Genomic DNA, 21,098 nt, shown 5'->3' on the forward strand with positions numbered 1-21,098 from the left:
CATAGAAAAACATCTACTTCTGCATATTGACTATACCAAAGCCTTTGGCTGTGTGGATCACAACAAACTGTGGAACATTCTTAAAGAGATGGGAATACCAGACCACCTGACCTGCCTCCTGAGAAATCTGTATGAAGGTCAAGAAGCAACAGTTAGGACTGGACATGGAACAACAGACTGGTTCCAAATAAGGAAAGGAGTACATCAAGGCTATATATTGTCACCCTGCTTATTTAACTTATATGCAGAGTATATCATGAGAAATGCTAGGCTGGATGAAGCACAAGCTGGAATCAAGATTGCCAAGAGAAGTATCAATAACCTCAGATACACAGATGACACCACCCTTATGACAGAAAGCAAAGAACTAAAGAGCCTCTTGAAGAAAGTGAAACAGGACAGTGAGAAAGTTGGCTCAAAACTCAACATTCAGAAAACTAAGATCATGGCATCCGGTCCCATCACTTCATGGCAAATAGGTGGGGAAACAATGGAAACAGTGACAGACTTTTTTTTTTTTTTGGTTTTAAAAATCACTGCAGATGGTGATTGCAGCCATGAAATTAAAAGATGCTTGCTCCTTGGAAGACAAGCTATGACCAACCTAGACAGCATATTAAAAAGCAGAGGCATTACTCTGCCAACAAAGTTCTGCCTAGTCAAGGCTATGGTTTTTCCAGTAGTCATGTATGGATGTGAGAGTTGGACTATAAAGAAAGTTGAGCACTGAAGAATTGATGCTTGTGAACTGTGGTGTTGGAGAAGACTCTTGAGAATCCCTTGGCCTGCAAGGAGATACAACCAGTCTATCCTAAAGGAAATCAGTTCTGAATATTCATTGGAACGAGTGATGCTGAAGCTGAAACTCCAATACTTTGGCCACCTGATGTGAAGAACTGACTCATTGCAAAAGACCCTGATGCTGGGAAAGATTGAAGGCAGGAGAAGAAGGGGATGACAGAGGATGAGATGCTCAGATGGCATCACCAACTCAATGGACATGAGTTTGAGCAAGCTCCGGGAGTTGGTGATGGACAGGGAAGCCTGGTGTGCTGCAGTCCGGTGTCACAAAGACTCAGACACGATTGAGCAACTGAACTGAATTGAGTAGTATATAGTAGCACTAACCCTCAAAACCTTACTAGACTCTTCACTCCAGTTACCATGGAAATATGTTGCAGTGCTGGTCTTTCAAAGAACATCCAAGATTGAAGAACTCTGGTAAGTCAAAGCTTTATATCTCAAAATTAAACAATCTGTTAAGCATTTTCATGGACTTTGATGCATTTCCTGACTTTGGAGCTCTCCATTAAATCCTAAGGGAATGCCCGACTTGAACATTTCAGTTAAGGAAAACATTCAAGGAATCTCCTTCATTCATTCAACTCTTCAGGTTCACTAACATGTCCTAAGACTATCTTTGACAAAACCCACAAATAACTGTCTCAACACCCAGTAATGTGGGAACAACTTCATTCTAGAGTTCCTCCCCCAACTGGGTACCACACTGGGTGACCTTTGTGTCAACAGAGTCATTATCTTCTTCATTTCCTAGGCACATAAAAAATGAAGTCCTTTGACTCTTCTATCCACAGAAACAGAGACACGGGCCACAAAAGCCTGCAGACTACTCTTTTGTGATTTACCTCACAGGATGCTCTCCGTCATGGTTTTCGCCCCAGTTTGTGAACTCACTCCCCACAGCTGGCCTTCTGCCCTCACCCCTGGTCATTCTGCCTTCATTCTCTGTCCCTTTCAACATGTAACTAAATATTCATTTGGCTGTGCTGAGTCTTAGTTGCAGCACATGGGATCTAGTTACCAGATGAGGGATTGAACCCAGGCCCCCTGTACTGAGAAAGCAGAGTCTTAGCCAACAGGCTACAAAGGAAGTCCCTCAACATGTAACTTTAGATTAAAAACAAGATACATAAATTTGTCCTTCCGCTTGTGCTCACCTTCATCCAAACTTCACTTATCCTGCTTTCTCATCTTTTAATATTTCACAGCATGACTTCAGAGTCAGAGAAGTTCTTCCTAGAAACATGCCTTCTAAGCCTTACTCCAGAACATCTGCAAGGACGACTCCCCTGTCCTAAGTCTACCTTAATCTCATTATCTTCTCTGCAGAGAGGAGATTTCCCTAACCACTCAAGGACACTAGTGCTGTAGCCAACACTTCATAGTAATAGGACAAATAATATACATTACTCTTCTGACCCACCCTGTCTGCTGCCTGGGATAATACAAATGCCACATGCTAAGCAAATATTAGCCTGATGTATACATACATTTGAAATCTGTATACAATGAGAAGGTAATTGGAGAATGTGGAGAAAAGAAAATACCATTCGCTCCAAGTGAATACAGAATCATCAGGGTCTTCTCTGCCAGTAACAAGGGAAGCCCGCTCTGAGAGATTTAAGCATGCTTATTTATTCTCTAGCTGCCAAAAGTTGGGTAAAAGTTTTCCTGGTCCTTATGCACTGAGTTACAATGGAATTCCAACAGAGTTACACATGATGTTGCGCTTGAATGCCCAGCGGGAACCTTAAGGTCACTGCAATAATGAATGGCTGAAGAATTAATAGGAGTTGAGCCTCATGCGCCTTCCTGTGTCACAGCTGGGCAGAACAGTGCTCTGTTCATGGCTGAAAATACGTCTCGAGACATGGCCACCACAGCTGTGTTGGGCACGGCCGCCGCCAAAAGGCACTGCAGAGCTGAGGGGCTGCTTAAATCACTCTGCCCTCTTCTCATCAGACACATTTCCTTGACCATTATCAACAGCACAACAGCCACATTTGTCTATTAACAGACATGCAAGCCCGGAGACAGTCTTACCAAAGGACATGGCCTTCCGTCCTCAGCCTTGCCCCCACTCCACATCCTCTTATCTTCTTTGCTGCCAGTCCATCTCTTGCTCACTTTTTTTTCATTGACTTTCTGCATCCACTCAAGGCCCGTGTGACCTGCCTCACCTCCAGGAACCGCCACATCCGTCCCCGGTGGCACAGACATGCTATTTCCCCTCCACCTCCCTCCATCGAGCACAGTCTTGGGCTTTGAGCCTTTGCACAAAGCCACCCAGCCACTGAAGCTCCCATTCATCAGCTCTATGCCCAGCTGGCTCTTCCCATCCTTAGAGATGCTGATAAGTTGTTGCTTCTTCAGAACTTTCCTCTGTCTCTCTCTCTCCCCTACATCCTTCCGGGGATGCAGTACCCATCTCCACATCCCATCTAGCCTCTATCTAGCATCAATGTTATTTTAGCTGTCTTATTAGTGTTCTTTCCCTTCATTGGAAAATAGATTCCTATAGAGAAGAAAGTGGGGAGTACCAAGACATGGGGAGAGGATTAAAAGGTACAATCTACCATGTTTAAAAGAAATAAGTTACAGGGATATACAAGTATAACACAGGGAATATACCCAATGTTTTATAATAACCTTAAATGGAATGTAATCTATAAAAACTTATTATTCTGTACATCTGAAACTAATATACTACTGTAATCAGCTATACCACAATAGAAAAACAAAACATAAAGGCAAACACACACTCACACACATACACAAAACAGATATCCAGAGGATAATGACACTATAGTATAAAGTGAGGCAGGCAGATTCAAATCCAAGCTCCATGGCTTATTCACTGTGTGATCTGGGCTGCATGTTTAATCATTCTGTGCTTCAGTTTCCTCATCTGTAAAATGCGGATACTAACAATCCTTACTCTGCAGGGTTGTTGGAATCATTTAATCCAATTTCTCTAAATAACCCCTTAAAGAAGTTGCTACATGTCAAAGACTTAGAACAGTGTCTGGCTGGCACATGACATTGGTTGGTTTCTATCGTCATTGTTAATTTGGATGCACTTCTTATTCTTAAACCAAGTCAGTGCCTGAGATTCAAACACTGATAGTTGAATGAGTGAATGAGAAATTATAGTGCCCTCTTCATCACTGCACTATTTTTTACTGTCACTTATATTTTTGCTAAGCAACTTTGAGGGTACATTCAGTAGTCATTTTTCAATTTATATGAAACCTAGAGAGATAAAGCAGACATGTATCAATATACATGATCAAAAATCCTACTACTCCTTAATTTTTCTCGACACTGCTCATGAAAATAACGTGTAAATTCAATAAAAACTCACTAAACTTGTTTAAAGATAACTTTTAACTTGCCTTTTAAGCAAAAGAAACATGTTTTCTATGCCAATAATAAATGGATGTTCAAGGGCAATTTGTTATAATAAGTGACTGAGGAAGAAAATCAGTAACCACAGAAAGTTCCACATTAGCTGTTTATATTTCCTGATGTTAACCACCACTTATTGATTTCCCTACATCTTCATGGACAAAATTTCACTTGGCTTTTAGTACTAATTTTAATCTCTTCTTTACCCATGTAATTTCTAAAAAATATGTCCTTTATGTAAAGAAACTAGAATGGCCAATAAAATAAGAACAGTAGTTGCTCTTTAGAAAGAACAACGTGGCTGATACAACTCTGGATTTAAAGTAGGGAGCAATCACTTACTATTAAAAAAAAAAAAAACCTTCTCTGTTCATGGATATCAAATGAAGACCAAGTAACACAGAGTTAACAATGCGTAAAACAAAGTAAGCAAAAAAAAAAAACAAAAAACAAACATGAATCACGGAGAGGCTTTCTCAATTGAGACTCCATTAGAGAATTAAATCTATGTTTTAATCTATAGTTTATCACTTAAACCAGAATATGTTGAGAATAAAAAAGGCACTATTAATAATTATGCTCAGATAACTAGCATAAATTGGGTCACGTGGTCCACCCTTGTGAAGCTGACAAACCTGAAGAAGCAACCAACCAAAGTTAAGAGGCCCAAGACTGTTGTTTCTGTTTTTTGTTTGTTTTTGTATTTTCTGATCCTACCCTCCCCAAGACCCTCCCCCTTGCTGGTCCAAGAACATGGCAGTTTTACTCCAAACACAATAATACAAATGCAGGACTTACTTTTTAATTCTTTCTCCAAAAGAGGCTAATTCCTCCAAGATGTTTTGAACAGTTGAGACAATATCCTGTACCATGTAGATTCTTTTAATTAAGCCCTTTTTCTCAGATTCCTAAGAAACATAAAAGATTGAACTCAGTTACTTCATTTTTATTGGTCTGCTATATAAATCATTATGCCAGTATTATCGTAACCTGGTTATTAGCAACTGAGTGACTTCAGGAGATAAATTCACATTTTTTACAATTTACTTATCGGCTCCCCCAAGTTCCTGACTACTCATGAGATGTGACCACTTGTCGTGTGCAAGCATGTCCCCATCTCAATATCATGAACTGATGAAGGGAACTCCACAGAAAAAAGAAATTCATTTCCCTGTAGAGTTGCTGCTTCTCTCAGAGAATTCTGTAATTTCTTTAACTGGCAGATCTTGAGTTGCTCTGTCTTCGCAAGGTTAGCTTACTTATCTCTCTTCTGTTAGTTCCTCAGAAAGGCTTGCAGCAGATAGCAATAGGGTATGTTGGACATCCAGATGATATTCAGCTGTCTAAGAATATTATCCTTACTTTGATTAAAGAACACTTAAAATGCATTTTCCCACGTTAGGTTGTTGTTGTTCAGTCACTAAGTTGTATCTGACTCTTTGGGACCCCACGGAATACAGCACACCAGGCTCCTCTGTCCTTCACTATCTCCCAAAATCTGCTCAAATTCATTTACACTGAGTCAGTGATGCTACCTAAGCATCTCATCCTCTGCCATCCCCTTGTCCTTTTGCCTCAATCCTTCCCAGCATCAGAGTCTTTTCCAGTGAGTCAACTCGTTGCATTAGGTGGCAAAAATATTGGAGCTTCACCTTCAGCATAAATATTCAGGGTTGATTCCTTTAAGACAGAATGGTTTGATCTCCTTGCAGTCCAAGGAACTCTCAGGAGTCTTCTCCAGCACCACAATTTGAAAGCATCTATTCTTTGGCACTCAGCCTTGTTTATGGTCCAACTTTCACACCCATACAGGACTACTGGAAAAAACATAGCTTCAACTAACAGACCTTTGTTGGCCAAGTGATGTCTCTGCTTTTCCTATGTTGTCTAGGTTGGTCATAACTTTCCTTCCAAGGAGCAAGCATCTTTTAATTTCATGGCTGCAATCACCATCAGCAGTGATTTTGGAGTGCAAGAAAATAAAGTCTGTCACTGCTTCCACGTTTTTCCCCTTCTATTTGCCATGAAGGGATGGATGGGACTGGATGCCATGATCTAACCATGTTAGGTAGTCAATGCTTATGAAACTAATCTTGAAATCACTCACATGTTGGATAAAAGATGATTCCCTAAAGAAGGGCATTTTCACACTATATCTTATATTCTGATACCATATTCTAGTTCCCTTACTTATGAACTCTATTGTAACTGGGATTTAGTTACTAACTTCTTAGCTCAGGCCAAGCTGAGTCACTGTAGCTGTTACATCTAATATGTAATACCTAAAACCACAAATAAACCTAACAAATCTTATTTTTTCTACCTAAAATTTTACTTAGGTTAGAATTATACTAAATTATCTTCTAAATCCAAGAGACAATTTCTATAATAATCTTCTTTGCAACAAAAGAAAAAAAAAATCATTCTCATCTTGTATTCTCTGTTCCATCAAAGTGGACCCATGGATGGAGGAAGGAAAACATACTACCTCACAGTGATTTCAATGGCTGGTTGCTGCTACTGCTAAGTCGCTTCAGTTGTGTCCGACTCTGTGCGACCCCATAGATGGCAGCCCACCAGGCTCCCCCATCCCTGGGATTCTCCAGGCAAGAACACTGGAGTGGGTTGCCATTTCCTTCTCCAATGCATGAAAGTGAAAAGTGAAAGTGAAGTCGCTCAGTCATGCCCGACTCTTAGGGACCCCATGGACTGCAGCCTACCAGGCTCCTCCGTCCATGGGATTTTCCAGGCAACAGTACTAGAGTGGGGTGCCATTGCCTTCTCTGAAAATAGCCTCTGGATATATTAAAATTTTTTTTCACTGTCATATCATAAATATATGAAGGTCGTCTGCTGGGATGGTCTGAGTAACGTCTCACCATCTGTTCTGCACCCATTTATCCAATGATCCTGTACAGTAGGCGGTCATACTCATTGCTTCCTCTTGCAAAGTCAAACTTGCAAGACATTTTTACTTTTTTCAATCCAATTTTCAATTTCTTATTTCCCTTACTCTCTAATTCTTCAAGTGGTTTGTATTAAAAACTGGATATACTGCCAGAACAACTTAATTCATGTTCAGCAATCCACCAGCATCTATTAATGGGCACAGTGGTGAAAACCCATCTCTGTCTGCTACAGAAATATTCATGTTTTTAAAGGAGGATTTGGAAGCACCAGGGAATTTGACCCAAAGGGCAAAAGTGGCTTCCTCTTTTCAACAGCGTAGAGTTTAGGTCAAAACAATTTTTTGGAAAATGACTCAAATTTCTATGTGGCTCCATTTCATAACAATTTCCTACTTTAGTTGACTGATTTTTTTTTTCCTCTTGAAACACCCCAAATGCAGAGATTCTGGGTTAGTACAACAAAATAATAAATGATTCTCATAAGATTCTCTCACTTTTTAATGAATTTGATGTTTTAGTTTGAATAATCAGTATTTAAAGACTAAGCTAAAAATTTCACTGTATCTAGGGTAACAAGATAATTTATGAACCATATCTGTATACTTCTAAGAGTAAAAGTAAACAGAACTATGTAATTTTTGAAGTATTTATCAACTGACAACTCGCTTTATTGTATTAGTGGATCTATAAAATTATTTCATTTTTATTTTCATAACGACATTGTTTCAAGATAAAAACATATATTTTACATACATAAGAACAAAAGAAACTTGCCCATATTATGTCAATTGTAAAATGATACATGAGAATGATTACTCATTCCATATATTCATATATTTAATTGGTTTTCTAGTTATAGCTGTTTATAGTCCCATGCCAAAATTACTTTTCCACAAACGTAACATTATCTTTAATGTCATCTTTTCACTTACATTTCATAAAATTGTTCTTACCTATCTTCAGAGTTGCACTTAATCATTGTTAAATTGATACATTTAATTGACTCTACTGTAGACCATAATTTTAATTACAAAAATACTTTCTCTCCAGGGACTGAGGTACTTTGAAAATTCACAATAAAAATGTGATACATGAAGAATATTCTCGATTCTGTTTTTTAAATATTAAAATCTGTATATATTTCAGCCCAAATAATTTCAAAGTCACTATATTCATTCATATGAACTTTATCAAACTTTTTTTTCAAGATAAAACTCTAAGTAAGTTGTCTGTATAATTTTTCAAATTCTTCTAAAGTTGAAATTCTTCGAATTTATGCTGAAAAATAAGTGGCTTCTCAATTTCCTTCCAATCCTGGGTAGAATTTATATTTATCCTATTAAAAATCAAAAGTTTTTTTAATCCCACAAACTGAGATAATCCAAAGTGTAACTTGTAAATTTAAACACCGAATCATGCATAGGATCTCACCTCACAGATTGCTTTGTGTTGAATATCCTTTGCTTTTGTAAAGAAAAAAAAATCATTATTTTTGCCAGTTCTTTTAAAATTGATTTCTATCTACTAAAAGCTCCCAAAGATGAAGTTATTAGAATTTTCAGTTATCAAAAATTTTGATTAAAAAATTTCCAACTGACACGACGAAAATGCAACAAACACTGAAAAGATTTCTTTTTTTTTCCCACATGAGTTCAATAGCTTTGGAGAATGTTTAAGTTGACTGAGAGTTCTCAAAGGTTTCAAACACTCTTAAAAGCAGACTGATGGATGGATGACTGGCAGCAAAAAGAAAGTGCACACAGCCATGCTGAATGAAATGTATTTTTATATCTGACATACCTTTGCCATGAAAACTTTGCTGTTGCTATCCCAACTCTGTATATATAAAATACTTATAAATGTGGACACTACAACTACTAATTCAATTGGTGGTGCATTATCACTTGTCTGTATGCAATCGTGGATAATAGGGTACCATGATCTATCACTTGTAAATGTATGCTTGAAAGATCCATTCAACTTACATGAGTATCTTATTAGCCATGGTGCTATGCTTCATCAAAATTTGCATTCATATTATCGCTACGGAATTAAATAACCCTCAATGCTACACGTTCAAAATAAATTTACAATAGCATTCCTGATGTCAGAGATTTCATTTTTTGCAAAACTAACTTGTAAAAGCTCTATTTTGATTCCATACAGTGGATGAAAAAATATAACATTTCAGGTTGCCACAGCAGGGTACTGGAAAAGTTTTCAATTAGCAGTAATCACCCCTCAGATAAACCTCATTGGCTACAATATTGCCACTCTGCAAAGCTACAAGACTTCAGAATTAACTTACTTGATACTGTCTGAGTCATTTGATGGCATGCTGATAAGACTGGCATCATTTGACTCTTCACAGGGTCTTTGATACACTGATGCTACTGAAGTGAACCTATTAACGTGTACCTTGCCCTTTCTCATACATGGATAAGGAAACTTTGGAATGGAAGATGAGATAAGTGTGGAAGAACAGTCATTTGATCCAAACGAAAAGTCATGCTTCACACAAGGATGTGTAAACACATCTTTTGGGCTATATAATTTAAAACCATGTTTCCAGAAGTGGTCTTCTAAAAATAACTATTGACAGTTGAAGACTCTTCAGCAGGTTTGCAACTTAAGTTTACATGTATCAGTGATGTGATCATGGTCACAGTGGTAGACAGGAAATGTGAATAAGTTCATCAACAATTATCTTGAAACATGGATTATCAGTACTTGATTATCATTATTCATTAAACATGCAACTCTTTATTATTTACTCACTGAAAAAGCATCATCAAGAAGTAAAACAATGTGCAGATTTACTAAAAATAAAGAGTGAAATAAAACATCATAGTAAAAATGTGCAGACTATTTTTTATTCTCCTATCCACAGGACTGGTTAAATTCTGTATGTATTTACTATATATCAATGCTATAGCTGCTGTCGTTTGCCATCTTTCTCATCACTGAGCACTCTGACCTGGCTGCTTGGACGTTTTATGCATCTCACTGGCCCTGGGCAGTGACCTTGCCACCACAGGCTGGCACACTGGGGTCAACACATACTTCTCCACAATTGCCTAAGAGCACTTTGTCTTATCAGGGACCACTCAAAAGCCTTCCTTTAAAGCTAAGTTTTATTTAGAAAGAATCAGGAAAATAGATGGGTCATCCCTGCTTGGACTTAACCTGGTATCAGTTCTCACTGTAGAACCCTTCTACTAACGCTCAGTTGCTAAAGTCATGCCTGACTCTTTGAGCCCGTGGACTGGAGCCTGCCAGGCTCCTCTGTCCATGGATTTTCCAGGCAAGAATACTGGAGTGGGTTGCCATTTCCTCTTCCAGGGGATCTTCCCGACCCAGGGATCGAACCCATGTCTCCTGCATTACAGGAAGATTCTTTACCTGCTGAGCCATCGGGGAAGCCCAAGAACCCTTGTAACTGACATCTAAATCCTAGGCTAAATCCTATTATTTTAATGGAAACAGTAAATATAATACTGAGTTTTTAAAAAAGGGGGAATATAAAAACAGTAAATGGAAATATTTGGATAAATAGGAGCATGTGATGAACCTAAATCAGTTTTACCTAAAATTCATTAGCACAGTAAGGGACCAATCATGTCCAAAGTATTCTTCTTGGACAGGGAGAAAAAGGCTTTTTCTTTTGTGGAAGTTTCTACCCTTCTCCCTAGAATCTCTGCACATGACATATGCTAGCCATATATGAGAGGGAAAAATTCACCTGAGGGCAAGTACTCTCATGATTAGTGGTAAATGTCATTTTTGTTCTCTGAGTGGCTTTTATTGCCTTTGGGCAATGAATCTGTGTATTCAACAGGGCATGGTAGCTTCTATGCTATAAGACGATATTTACATTTACATAGCTTGAGTGCTTCATTAACACTGGAAGAAATGGGTCTTCTCTGCTGGTCCAGTGGCTAAGAAATCAGCTACCAATGCAGGGGAGATGGGTTCCATCCCCGGTCCAGGAAGATTCCACACGCCGTGGGCCAACTAAGCCTGCGCTGTGTAACTAACTACGGAAACCTGTGTGCCTAGAGCCCACGTTCTGCAACAAGAGAAGCCACTGCAGTGAGAAGACCATGCACCCAACTAGGCACACCTAGAGGAAGGCTGTGAACAGTGATGAAGAGCCAGAGTAGTCGAAAATAAATAAGCAAAATTTTAAAAAGATGTTAGAAGAGCCCCCTGTTCCCCTATGCCCTATTTGAATTGGTGGGCCAACAGATAAGACCAGACTGCCTTACCTCAACTTGTGCTCTCAGTACCAACAACTGTGGTAGGTACATCCTTAGTGCTGAGACAGTGTGTATTTGATGGAGAAATGAATGGATAAAGAGGAAGAACAGAGGAAATCAGGTTTATATTAGTATCAAAAGATCATTTGCATCAACCCAGGAAACAAGTGCTTAGGGTTAAAGAGAAGATTTCAGGCCTCCCAACTCCAGCAGAATGACCTAAAGGTCCAACTTATATTCCCGGTCTCCATGAGACCTTTCCAGGGGATGCCAGTCCACAACAACTACTGTCTTTTTCTCTCAATTTGCATCACACCTCTATCCTTTTCATCACTCTAGCAGCAAACGTTCTTTTCACTCTCTACATTGCAAAGGCTACCTTTATAGCCAACGTCCTCATGTACAGGTGTGAGAGTTGCACCATGAAGACGGCTGAGTGCCAAAGAACTGACGCTTTCAAACTGTGGTGCTGGAGAAGATACTTGAGAGTCCCTTGGACAGCAACATCAAGCCAGTCAATCCTAAAGGAAATCAACCCTGAATATTCATTGGAAGGACTGATGTTGAAGCTGAGGCTCCAATACTTTGGCACCTACGGTGAAGAGCCTACACACTGGAAAAGACCCTGATGCTGGGAAAGACTGAGGGCAGGAGAAGAAGGGGGCAAGAGAGGATAAGATGGTTGGATGGCATCACTGACTGGATGGACATGAGCTGGAAAATTCTGGGAGACACTGAAGGCCAGGGAAGCCTGGTGTGCTGCAGTCCATGGGGTCAAAAAGAGTTGGACACAACTTAGCGACTGAAAACCAACTACTCTTGATGGGAATTTCCTCTAATTATATCTTCTGGTATACCAATGGACATGTTATATGGTCTTTGATATTACATTTCCATTAATAGGGAACCAAGGTCCAAAGAGGTTAAGTGAGGTGTCTGTGTCCACATATACGTGGCAATGGATTCCCAGTCCAGGATAATTAAGTCCAGAGCAAGTGTGGACATTTCAAAGGGGAGGCATTCAGCTCAACTTGTTGTTTTTGTCATTTGCTTCTTTGGTGTCTATGGCTCTCAACTTACTATAGAACACATGGTTCTTAGACATATTATTCAGTTACATACTTCTATCTAATGTTCATTTCCAGTATTCTTTGCCCAATTTTCATAAGAATGCATGTTAAATTACGCTTTTTGAAAATATTTGGAGAAAAACATTTCTTTCCATTCTTACTTTTTTAACTTGTCTTGTGAAACATTTGGCAAACTTTATGTGCAACTTGCAAAAAATACATACCATAATTTACAACATAATAAAATGCATCCATTCTTATTTAGGAGCTGAAGTAGCCAGGGTTTACAACAACAGATGAAAAGTTTGCAGCGGGGGTAGGGGGGACTTAAGATGTACCAAATCCTCAGGTCTGCATATTTTATTAATCACAGGCTATGGAGTCAGGAGAAAGTGAATTCAACACTGGTCTTGTCACCTACTAGCATTGTGAACACCTCAAGTTCCTAATGGTTTCTGGAGTCACAATTCTGCTATCTGAAAAAGGGGGATCATAATCCTGACCCTAATTGGAGTGTTTGGAGAATTAACTATCATATGTCAAGCATTTGGTACACTCCAGGTGCTTCATAAATGTCAAGTCCTTGCCCACTGAGAATGCAAAGAAATGAAAAGGAAAGAATCACCTTCTGTCTAGCTTAAAGAATCCTGGGGTTCGTTTACGTTTCCAAAGCAAGGATCTCCCAGGACAAGTTCACGCATGTTGCCCTGCATCGTATGAAAGATCATCTGGCAGCTCTATCTGCATCACGCTGGCTTTATTTACACGTTTCAGATTGAACCAGGGGACGTGGTGATAACGCAGTTTAGCAAACACAGCGTTCCATCTGCTGCTGCTACCAAATTGTCTGGGAAGAGTGATAGTGGCTCGTTCAGGAAGAGGAAACTGTTATTACATGTGCTTATATTTTTCCTTAACATACAAGCCTTCTCATTTATAGAGGGAAATGTGTAATAAAAACAGAGATGGCCACTGGTGCGATTAAACCAGTGAACCAGATAACTGCGGCTGCATGCACATTTTTAGATTCCTACATTTGAGAAAGAATGGGTTTTACTTCTCCATGCGAATTTCAGAAAACACCAAGGCACAGATAAAATTCACATGATTTAGGGTCTACTTCATGATTCCTGGGTTGGGAAGAACCCCTGGAGAAGGAAATGGCAACCCACTGCAGTGTGTTTGCCTGGAGAATTCCACGGACAGAGCCTGGCAGGCTACATACAGTCCATGGGGTCGCAAGGAGTCAGACACGACTGAGTGTCTTACACTTTCATGAGCAAATAGGTATCACCATGTAACAGAAGAGATGAAAGCATGGAACTTTTCAGATCCAGAACTCAAATTTCAAAAGGATCCTTTGTTTTATGCTATAGAGAATGATTATAAGAAAAATAATGTAACTATTATAATAATTTTAAGGAAAATAATTACAAATTCCAACTCTGTAACATTAAAATACATATTATTATATAAAATGTATTAAGAGTATTATTTTTTTCATTGACCATTTGCTTATAAAATGTCAAAAAAAAAAAAAAAACCCACTGAGTCTTTCAGCTAAGTTTTAGAGACAGCTAAATGAAGAACAAATAATATGCCTGTGTTGCAGCATGGTTGTTCTTTAAAGAACAAAGCCAATAAATAATAAATAAATGAATAAATCAGGCAGTGGATTTTTCCTTCTTCGAGGCTTTGCTGGCTTCCCCAATATCTCCAAAGAGCACAGCACTATAGGTGCAATAAAGTAGCTTTGAGCCTCTAGGAGAGAATTAACACCATCAAAATGAATTTACAGCTAAGAATTCATTATATAATCAGTGTGTTACTTTAAATCTTTCATACATGTTCTGAGTCAAGAAAATCTTTCTCTACTAATTACCTAGGCATAACCAAAGAGATAGTCCTAAAAATTTACCACATCAGGAAAGATCTTTGTGACATGCTTAAAAATTGGGTAGTATTTGTCACAGGATGCCCAGGATCCCCTAAAGGGAAAGATGCAACATTTCTATCTTAGGATCATCCCAGTAATGCAAACCATCCAGAGCAAAGATGCAGAAATATGACTTCAGATTTTAAATGGGAATCTGTTTGGTCTACTTCATCCCACTGAATATTAAAAGCCTGCAACTTGAGAACTTGAAGAATTATAAACATCAGAAATAGACTGAGTGGCATTTAGCAGGGAGGGGGAAGCCTCTCAGCATCTGTCATAACAAAGAATAAAAAGTAATATTTCTGATATACAAGATTAAAAATTGTCCTCCAGGAATCTGGCTTAATACACTGGGAACTGTCTTTAAGGTTTCTTCCCATGAGATATGCCCTGTGTTCATGGACGGACACACACACACACGCACACACACACCCTACTTCATGGTACACTTAAAATGAAGAAAAATCCCTGTCCTCTTTCAGGAGAGTACTTCCTTCTCAGGTAGTATTTTTGCTTTGGGAAATGAATATGAAGCAGATTGGATTTTGAATCAATATCATTTGAAGCAGTTATAAACTGCTCCCACGACCTGTTCATTACACAGAGTCCTTCCACACTGACTGATCTTTACCAACAGGTTTCTTTGGCCTGCAACAGGATTTTCATCAGGGATCAAACCAGAGGGCTAAAAAAGTAAAAGGAATAAACATCATCATCAAGAGGAAGATGTTGATAAAACACACCTTTGAAAAATTGGGAACACTGTGGAGACAATTATTTGGAATTTAGACCCTGGGAAGACTGACTTCCTTAAAAGTTTCTCTGAGCCAACTGACGGGTGCCACGGTGTTACAGGGCGAACAGGCGGATGGTTCTTCCCAACTGTCACTCTCATAGGTGAACACACATTGTGCTGCAGTTGCTGGATTAGCTGTGTGTCCTCTGGCTTTCTGTGAGGTGTGGGGACTGAGGCGCGTAGAAGATAAAATAATTATCACCTAATACTCAGCACAAATATCACCTTTAAGCAGTCCTGACTTACCCAGGCACTGCATCTCTAACACCCAATGTAGTCTACAAATTTTGACAAAAAGGAGCCATCACAGATGCAGAGCAAACACTCCATAAATGTTATCAATAATAATGCGGAAAAACGGGCCAGTAAAGTAATAGTTTCCTTCGTATCAGCGTAACACAGTCCAAAATAAACAGGATTTAGATCAGAAGGACTGGATTTGAATCTTGCTCCTGGCTGGGAAATTTTCCAATGCATCGCTACATTTCTCTTAACCTGGGTTAGTTCATTCACAGATGGGGAAAATAATATCAAACAGTTTACTTTGAGTACTGAATGAGTTGGAAGCACATAAAAACAGTCTGCAAATTGTAAACACTCTACAAATATGAATAATCTGGTCATTTAAATAATTCTCACTCAAAATGGTCTCTCTCTTTTTTAACTTTTTGGCTGTGTCCCACAGCATGTGGGATCTTACTGGCCCAACCAGGGATCGAACCCTACCCCTTGCAGTGGAAGTGTGGAGTCCTAACCACTGGACTGCCAGGGAAGTTCCAAAATGGTCTAATGTTAAATTACTGCTTTTATGTCATTTATTACTTATGTGAAATTACAAATTTTCCCTTGAGAAAATAGTGGTATCCTTACCTTTCTATCAAATATTTTGTAAATTATATGTTAATTACCTTGCAAACTCATTGGTTGATGGGGACTTAGGGCAAACCACACTGAAACAGAGGGGATTTCAATAGGAAAGACAAGAGGAATGGCTATTATCGTCAGGAAAATAATGACTTGTGGATAACTGAGATACAATGTCCAATGTCTTCTCTATTAGCATAATATAAAAATTTTAGGCAATGGCAAGATAAATATCCAGATGTATACTCTATAACATCAGAGCCTATTACTGTAAATTACTTAATAAGAGGATAATCCATATAAATAGCATTTACAGTCTGGTAATATTTCACAATATTTGGGAGCAACATACAAGGAAAATCTTTACAGTAGGAGTCACAAAGAAAATCCACAAGTACTGGGTCTACCAGTGAGCCTGAGAGTAGTTGGCTGAATAATGCTTCAAAATATTAGATTAATAACATTTCTGGGTTCTTTCTGAAGGCAATGAAGCCAAACATCTTAAGGATGGACGTTTGATTTTTTAAAAGGGATCTGAGCAAGTCAACGTGTCAGGGAAAAGACTGTAAGAATAAGGAAGCCAATTCCTTTTAATTCAAAACATGTATAAACGTATTTAAGAATTGGCTGGAATCCATATTAATATTAAAATCTTGGAAGTAAGATGGTATGGTAGGAATGTTAGCAATTAAATCACTTCATCACTGAAAATAATATTAATTCAAATTAAAAGAAGTTACATCAGAACAACCATTTACTTTATTCCCCTGAAAATTATCCATAAGGTTCTCTACAATATGTCCTGTTTATAGACTGTAGATGCCCTGAAAGTATGTGTGTGTGTATTCAATATTGTTAACTTTTCAAAGATATTATCTGATTTTTCATTTTCTTAAACATACCACACCATCTTAAAGTACCATGACTTAGTCAGCAGATTAAAAAAAAAAAGTCACTAATCAAACTAATTTGCTGTGTTTTGGACATGCTTAAGAAGGCACAAAGGAATCATAAACAAAACTACTCTCACTATTAAACTGCAAGAAGACTCCCTCCAAGAATGACAGTCTTCCCTGGCTGAGACACTACAGGCCATCTTCTCTTTCTGGAACAAGGAAAGACAGGGAATAAGGCATGCTGGCCCTGAACAACTTCACCCAAAGGACTATGTAAGTGAACTCACAAGAGCTTCTAAATGTAACATTTCCTTCTCTCTCTAAGAAGGCTCTACCTGGGTGGTGATGAGTGGACTAATCATTTGGGAGGATAAAAAATCATTTGTAAAACTAGGATTGATTGTTTAAATATACTTAGATTTTAGTATATTTGTGAAATATAATATACTAAAATTTTCCTAATTTGTGAAAAGAGGATAGGGCTATAATATCTATTCACATTCTTTCATTACAAAGTCATCGATCCACAAAAATGTAAGTCTCTTATTTTCTTAAAGGAAAACCTCCACATGTTTTTCACCCATAATTGACATGAAAGAAGGATCTTTTCCCCTTCCACCAAACACTGTAAAGCAACTGTGAACTCACTGATAATCTCAAACAGCTGATTCAATTCTACTTCTGACAGCTGAGTTAAAACCAACCAAGCCACAATGCGGGCATCATGATGCAGTGTCTTTATGACAGCAACAGGCAGCTTTCTTTACTACATGCCCTTATTATTCTTTCTTCCTGTTGTTAATAGTAAATCCTGAAATATTCTATACAAGTGATTGTTGGGCTGGAAAAAAGAAAGAAACGCTAATGCAAGTATTTATACCTTCTGCAATGAAAACAAGATATTATTGCTTTGCCTGACCTTTCCTAAATATGGGATACAGCATTTTACACAATGGTTTCTTGGTTCATGCTTCAATTACTGACCTTTACTGTGTAGCAAATTAATGCAATTTTCATTGTAATCCATCCGTACAAATAAGGTCCACAAAGAAGAATTTCACATATGGAATCTAATACAAATAGGAAATGTCAGCTGATTGCTGTTGGCTGAACTTAGCCATTATCTGTTTGTTCTGGGGCCCCCAGCAAACTATACTTGTAACAAGCAATTTCTTGCATGGGGCCATCAGGTCTAAGAAAGATTTCCTCTCTTCAAAGTTGAGTTTGTACCTTTAGCTTCCTAAAAGCTAAAAAACTAGTTACCCGAACATTCTACGTTGTAACTGAAAGCCCACCAAAGAAAGCAAGGCAAAACTGCGGAGTCTAATTTGGTTTCGAAAAACATACAGGACATTAACATGGACTTTTAACAATGAGAAGAAGCAAGAGGCTACGGTGATGTCATTTTACAGCCATCCCTGTTCAGACAATAAAAGGATGACAGACCCCAGACCGCGTCCTGGTCTGTGCAGCGGAGACAGACAGAATATGGGAACACGTCCATCTCCCGAGGAAGTTGTGCCAAGGGGCCCCCGGCACGCTTTCATCTTCCACGGTTGTCCGTGATGGTATTTGGTGGGAAGGGGCGCTGGCAATTAAGGAGTGTCACTTTCAAGATGGATAGTTTGAGTAGAAAGGAGTTCCCCTCCTCTCCTGGCTTGGAAGGAGACGGCTGGATGTTTATAATTTGTAAACAGTCCATCTCTCACTGGGTGTGTTACAGTTCCCAGAAGCCCGTCTGTCATGTCTAACACACAACAGAAGCCAGAAGGGCGCTGTGGGGAAGCCCCCGGAGTCAGCACTCCGTGGAGGGGCGTGGCCCAGGGCCTCCTTGCTTCAGGGACCAGCTCTGGGTGTGGAGGCTGCTCTACATGGAGAAGAAATAATAAAGCCTAATAATCTGTAGGTGGAGGTGTGCTCCGGAGGTCTTCCAGTTCAAAGTCCCTCTAGTTCTCACATCTCTTAGAGAAGTGACAGGGCAGAGATGTGGAAAAGGGCTGCAGTGCGTCAGTCTCCCCTCCCAACAGAAGGCCTGTGTTCAGCAGAAGAGGCCTAAACAGAAGCCAACCTTTCACTTCAGACCTGTGCCTTCAGAAGTTTCCATGTTGTTGCTGTTCAGTCGCTAAGTCGTGTCCCACTCGTTGCGATGGGGCCTGCAGCACGCCAGGCCTCCTTCATGGAGCACCGCCTTGTGGTGGCGAAGGGCTTGTGGAGCACAGTGAAGCTACGAGCCATGCCGTGCAGGGCCACCCAGGATGGACGAGTCACAGCCCAGAGTTCTGACAAAACGTGGTCCATTGGAGGAGGGGACAGCAAACCACTCCAGTATCCTTGCCCCAAGAACCCCATCAACAGTATAAAAAGGCAAAAGGAAGTCTCCACAGAAGTATGAAATTGAGTAAGCAAAAGAAACAAAGCCATACAGTGCTATTAAAGGCCCTACAAATATACTACAATCAATCAAAGTATCTCAAGAATGGAACTGCCCTGGAGGAGGCGTGGAGACCCCAGTGCCAACATCCTCAGTGTGGGTGGGCTGACGTATCTGCTGTGAGGAGGGCCATGCTTAGTTAGAGGACTACAAGAGCTCCCAGGTTTATCCATGTAGATCACAGCCCAAGTGGTTTTCCCTCCACACCCCAGACAGCCCTTAAGGTACCACAATGGAAAGTGAGATCATGCCAACCACTGCTCTGAACTTTCATGGCTGATATTTGTAAACTGTTTTTGTTTGGCTGCACTGGGTCTTCCCTGTGGCATGCGGGATCTCTGATCTTCACTGCAGCACGTGAGATCTTTAGTTGCAGCACATACAAACTCTGAGATGCGGCATGTGGGATCTAGTCCCTTGACCAGGGATTGAACCTGGGGCCCCTGCATTGGGAGCTTGGAATCCCTTCATGGATGACTTTATTGCCTTCCTGCTTACTCGACCCACTCTTTCATTCATTACCTTCTTGTTGGATTTCTCTCTTAGGGGGGATAAAGCCCCACAGTCACAATGCTCTCTCTAGGGTGGGTGACGTCTTCATCCATAGGTGCCTTGTTTATACAGATTTGGCCAGAGAGAAAGAGAGCTTCCTCACTTCCAACCTTTGGTTAATAAAATTGATGATTACTCCTTGTGTAGCTTTAAAATAATTTCATTAAAGGTTGAAGGCAGGAGGAAAGGGGACGACAGAGGATGAGATGGTTGGATGGCATCACCTACTCGATGGACATGAGTTTGAACAAGCTCCAGGAGTTGGTGATGGACAGGGAGGCCTGGCGTGCTGCAGTCCATGGGGTCGCAAAGAGTTGGACACGACTGAGCGACTGAACTGAACCGTGTCTCCTTTGGTGAAACACCCCCTAAGGCACATTAATTTAACTGTGGCTACTTTATAAAATAACTTCATTTATTTATTTCTGGCTGCACTGAGTCTTCACTGCGGTGGCTTCACTTGCTGCAGAGCACAGGCTCTGGAGCACAGGCTCAGTAATTGCAGCGCGTGGGCTTAGCTGCTCTGAAACATGTGGAATCTTCCGGGACCAGGGATTGAACCCAGCATTGGCACACAGATTCTTCACCACTGAGCTACCAGGGAAGTCCCTAGCTTTAACTATTCTTAATGTTCAAGGATTTACATCACTCAGAAGCCACTCACGTCAATTCATCACGAAGAAAGTTGCGTCATGGGACTTTCATTCTTGAAAGGGTCCCGATTCTCTTTTTAAAAAGGCACACTTTATTAGCTTGCTCTTCATGATCATTTTAGCACGACAAATAAGATTTACTTTGTAATCTGCCCAACTTCCCTCAAATGGGCAAAACCATCCTGCTCGCTTGATGGATTTTAAGGCTGTCTGTGTCATGAAGTTGGTGTTTTTGAGTTCATTTCTGTTTCCTGCACATTTTATATCAGACCCTTAACTCTTCCCTTTCCCTCTCTCGCCCCTCTCCTCTCCTGTCAACCTTCTACACACTATTGCCCAGAGCCCAGCAGACCTACAGGATCTAGGGGACTGGGCGACTGTGAAGCTCATAGCATCTCATTTGGCATTTTACTTTTTTTTTTTCCATTTTATTCCAGAAGGTTTGTCTGAAAGCGTAATGACAACAAAGCAGCAGATTTGAGAGATTCTCCCAGGAGGAGAGAAAGGACAGATGTACCCA

At 39.8% G+C, this 21,098-nt stretch overlaps 1 protein-coding gene across 1 annotated transcript in view; it reads right to left on the bottom strand.

Moving 5' to 3' along the window:
• Positions 1 to 21,098, bottom strand: part of MCTP2 (multiple C2 domains, transmembrane 2) — a 265,399-nt gene that overhangs the window by 18,833 nt on the left and 225,468 nt on the right. Inside the window, 1 exon segment of the mRNA XM_010845889.1 lies at positions 5,008 to 5,117. Within this exon segment, the coding sequence (XP_010844191.1) occupies positions 5,008 to 5,117 (110 nt within the window).

The sequence above is a fragment of the Bison bison genome, unplaced genomic scaffold (assembly GCF_000754665.1).
Source record: "Bison bison bison isolate TAMUID 2011002044 unplaced genomic scaffold, Bison_UMD1.0 scf7180017864227, whole genome shotgun sequence".
NCBI lineage: Eukaryota > Metazoa > Chordata > Mammalia > Artiodactyla > Bovidae > Bison > Bison bison.